This window comes from Penaeus monodon, chromosome 12 (genome assembly GCF_015228065.2).
Source record: "Penaeus monodon isolate SGIC_2016 chromosome 12, NSTDA_Pmon_1, whole genome shotgun sequence".
NCBI classification, from domain to species: Eukaryota; Metazoa; Arthropoda; class Malacostraca; order Decapoda; family Penaeidae; genus Penaeus; species Penaeus monodon.
The window spans coordinates 28,267,018-28,272,017 of NC_051397.1; the positions used below are offsets into that span (position 1 = coordinate 28,267,018).

Below are 5,000 nucleotides of genomic sequence, written 5' to 3' on the forward strand. Positions count from 1 at the left end.
TCTCTCTCTCTCTCCCCTTAACTCTCTCTCTCTTCTCGGTCTTTCTCTCCCTCTCTCCTTCTCTCTCCTCCTCTCCCTCTCTCTCTTTTACCTCTCTTTCTCCCCTCTTCTTTTTCCTCTTTTCCCCTTTCCTTTTTCTCTCCCCCTTTCTCTCCCCCTTTCTTTTTTCTCTCTCCCCTCCCCCTCCCTATCTTCTTCTCTCTCTCCCCTTCTTCCCCTCTCTCTCCCCCTCTCTCTCTCTCTCCTTTTCCCCTCTCTCTCTCTCCTCTCCCCTCATCTCTTCTCCCCCCCCTCTAACCCTTTTCCTCTCCCTTTCTCTCTCCATCTCTCTTTCTCTTCTCTATTTTCCCCCCTTTCCCTCACTTTCCCCTTTTACCCTTTCTCTCTTTCTCTCCCCCTCTTTTCTCTCCCCCCTCTCCCCCTTCTTCTTTTCTCCTTAAGGTTCTTCTCTCCCCCTCACTCTTTTTCTTTTCTCTCTCTCTCTCTCTCTCGTTCATCCCTTTCTCTTTTCCCTTTTTCCTCTCTCCCTTACCCCTCCCCCTTTCTCCCCCTCTCTCTCCTTTTCCCTCTCCTCTCTCTTTCTTCCCCTCCCCCCTCTCTTTCCCCTCTCTCTCTCTCTCTCTCTTTTCTCTTCTCTCTCTGTTTTCCCTCACTCTTCTCTCTCTCCCCCCCGCTCTCTCTTCTCTCTCTCTCCCCTCGCCCTCCCTTTTTTCTCTCCCTTTCCCCTCTCCCTTTCTCTCTCCCCCTTTTCTCTTTCCCCTTTTCTCTTTTCCCCTTCTCTCTCTCTCCCCCTCTCCTATCTCTCTCCCTCCTCTCTCTCTCTTTTTCTCTCTATCTCTCTCTCCCCCCCCCCAACCCCCTTTTTCCCCTTCCTACTCCTTTTTCTCTCTCAAACAGAACCAGACAATTCTTTTCGAACACGATTTTGGGTAAGCTAAAAAAACTAATTTTTTTTTTGTCCCACTGCGGGGTTGAAGGGCACCAGCCTGAGTTAGAGTGATAATCTAGCCCATTTAAATTTTTTCCGGGGGGACAAAGGGCTTTTTTATAAAAGTAAAAACCCTTCTAGTTTCACCCCAAATGGAAAGCGGGGGGGGGGCAAAAATGAAATCCTATATATGGAGATCCGGATCCTATTTTTATATGTATACGGGTATGAATTAAATATAAAAATAAATATACTTTCTCTCTCTCTCTCTTTCTCTCTCTCTCTCTCTCTCTCTCCTCTCTCTCATCTCTCTCTCTCTCTCCTCCTCTCTCTCTCCCCTCCACACACACCCCACACCACACACACACACACACACACACACACACACACACACACACACACAACACACCCACCACACCCTCAAACACACACACACACCCCACAAAATATCTATATTTTAATTATTTTAAAATTAATTTAATTTTAAAATTTTTATAGTATATAATATTATATATATTTTATTATAATAATATATGTTTATACAACAAAAATACATGTAAAAATTAATTTTGTCTCTGCCCCCCCCCCCCAGTTCCCCCGACCTCCGTCCGCACGGGTGGGGAGGTTCAGACGGGGTTTCAGGACGAAGGGGGGGCGTGCGTACCAGCTGGGGGTTCGGGGTTTCATTGGGGCCGGCGACCGGGTGCCGTAAATCACGGGTGGAAAAGTTTGGAAAAGGGCTCTGTTTATGACAGGGCGGGATTTTTCATTTGTCGAATCTCTCTCGGTCTTTTGCCAGCTTGTGCTCTCTCTCTCTTTCTCAATCTTCCTCCCCCCCCCCCCTCGCTTTTTTCTCTTTTTCTCTCTTTTCTTTCCTCTTTTTCCCCCTTTCCCCCTCCCCCTTCCCATCCCCCTCCCCCCTCCCCTCTCCTCCCCCCTTCCTTTCCTCCCCTCCCCCCCCCTCCCCTCCCTCCCCTCCCCCCCCCCAACCCCCCCTTTTCCCCCCTTCCCCCCCCCCCCTCCTTCCTTCCCCCCCCCCCTTTCCCCCCTCTCCTCTAAACCCCTTTCCCTCATTCCCCTTTCCCCCCCCACCCCCCCTTTCTCTGTCTTCTCACTCCTTTTTTCCCATGCAAAACCATTTCTTTTAACCCCCCCCTCCCCTTTGCTCCCCCATCTGCGGTTTTTGATCCCCCGGGTTTTTAAATTTTCCCTCCCTCGCCCTCACCCATCACCGTCGCCGCCATCATCCCTGTCACCTCGGGCCCTTCAACGGGGCCTTTGGCCATCCTCCCCTCTCCCCTCGCGGGCCCCCCTCTCCTCCTCCTCTCCCACGACCCTCCCGGGGCCTAAGCGCTCCGATTGCAACAGGTGTTTTTTTCTCTCTCTCTGTCTTTTTTCCCCATCTCCTTTCTTCTTCTCCTTCCATGTCGTTTCCGAGTTTTATCCATTCTCTTTCGTGTCCATTTTCCGTGCCGAGCCTCTGAAGTCTTTCACTTAGATCTCTTGGTTGCTTTTCGTATTTTATTTTGACATTCCTTTACTGCTGCGGGCGGAGCTCATTTTTGCCTCGCCGATGAAAGTGAATAGCTATGTACATGCATACATACACGCACGCACGCACGCACGGCACGCACGCACATTTCACCCCACCCCAACCCCAAAAGCGCGCACGCACGCACGCACCCGCAAAGCACCCAACACACACACACACAACACCCCACAAACACACACCCACCACACCCCAAAACACACCACACACACACCCACACACACAAAACCACACAAAACACACAAAAAACAACAAAACTCACACCCCAAAACACACACAACACCCCCACAACACACACACACACCCACACACCAACACACACACACAAAAACCCCACACCCACTCACAACACATACACACAACCACACCAAAAACACACACACCCCCACACACACCAAAACATATTATATATATATAATTTTAAATATATAATAAATATATATTATAAAAATAATTTTATATATATAATATATATATGTAATATTAAATAAGCAAAATATATATTTGGTTATATATATGTATGTTTTATATATTTTATAATATATATATTAAAATATAATTTTAAAATTTTTATATATATATATATAATATTTTATAATATTAAAAATATATATTGTATTAGAAAATAGATATTATAAAATAATATAAATTTTGATATAGATAAGATATAGGGTATAATTATAATAAAACCCCAAATAAAATAATTTTTAAAAATATATATAATATAATTTTATGTATATTAAAATATATTATTATATATATAAAAAAAAAAAAAAAAAAAAAAAAAAAAAAAAAAAAAAATATATATATAATATAATATTAGATATATAAAATATATATATATATATATATATATATATTTTATGTGTGGGGTGGTTTTTTTTTGTGTGGGTTTGGTTTTGGGGTGTGGGTGTGTGTGTGTGGGGGTGTGTGGTGTGTTGGGTGTGTGTGTGTGTGTCTGTGTGTGTGGGGTTGTGGGTATGTTTTGTTGTATAAATATTTTAAAATATTTATATATAAAAGAAAAATATTTTATATTATATATAAAATAGATTTTATATAATAAATTATATATATATATAAATATATAAAATATATAATTATGTATATTTTAATTATAATATATTTTATATTTTATATTAATATATATATTTCATATATATAGGGGTGTGTGATGTAAAATATATATATTATTTACCCGCCACACACACACACACACAACCAAAACAAAACCCTAAACAAAAACATAAAATACATACATACCCAACCAAAACACACACCCCCACCCACACAACCACACACACACACACCCACACACATAAACACCCCACACACACACAAACACACACAAACACACACACACCACACACACACACACACACACCCTCACCCCACTCACGCGGGACACTCACAAAAAGAAAAGAAGGAAGGGGAGGAGGGATTAAAAACGAAATTGTTTTTTTTAAAACAAATTCTCTCCAAAGGGTATTTTTTACAATTTTTCAATTTTTTTAGATATTATATCCTCTTTTCACAGTAGCTTTGTCACGATTCATGTCACTTCGTTCGTTTCTGTTCATCTCACTGAACAGAAAACGGAACAATAGTTTTTTTCCTTGATGTAATTTCTCACTGTTTTTAGGGATTTCACTGTTTGCTCTAGGATTATAGTGTTCTAAGAAGTCTGAGAGTATATCATGTTATAATCATTTCAGGAATTGTTATATCTGTATAATCCCTCTTACATCATATAAACTCCCAGTATGTATTTTTTTTTTCATATGATAGTATACACATACACACACATACATGCATATGTATATATATAAATAAATATATATATATATATTATATATATATATATATATATATATATATATGTGTGTGTGTGTGTGTGTGTGTGTGTGTGTGTGTGTGTGTGTGTGTGTGTGTGTGTGTGTGGTGTATGTGTGTGTGTGTGTGTATGTGTGTGTGTGTGTGTGTGTGTGTGTGTGTGAGTGTGTGTGTAGTTGTATGTATATGTATGTATAAAAAAAAAATCTATGTAAATTTTTTTTTGATATACATATATATATATATATATATATATATATATATATATATATATATGTATATATATACATATATACATATATATATATGTGTGTATATATATGTATGTATATATAAGTTATATATATAATATAAAATATTATATATATATATATATATATAATATTTATATATATATTTATATATATATGTTTATATATATACATATATACCATATATATCTATGTATATATATATATATATATATATATATATATATATATATAAAATATATATATATATATATATATGTATATATATATGTATATAATATATAAATATATTTATATATCATCAATAACGGTATGCTCATGTTTGAGCAGCCGTGGACCTCTCCACCATCCTTCGCCACTAAACTCGATCTTACGCTTTTCTTTCCACTTATACCATCGACAGCCCGCAAATATTTGATATTGTCGCTCAGTCTTTTCT

At 38.7% G+C, this 5,000-nt stretch overlaps 1 protein-coding gene across 1 annotated transcript in view; it reads left to right on the forward strand.

The window, feature by feature from the left end:
* Nucleotides 1-5,000, forward strand: part of LOC119579671 (synaptogenesis protein syg-2-like) — a 63,958-nt gene that overhangs the window by 54,109 nt on the left and 4,849 nt on the right. Inside the window, exon 5 of the mRNA XM_037927582.1 lies at nucleotides 1,521-1,636. Coding sequence (XP_037783510.1) covers nucleotides 1,521-1,636 — 116 coding nt within the window. The remainder of the gene's footprint in view (nucleotides 1-1,520; nucleotides 1,637-5,000) is intronic.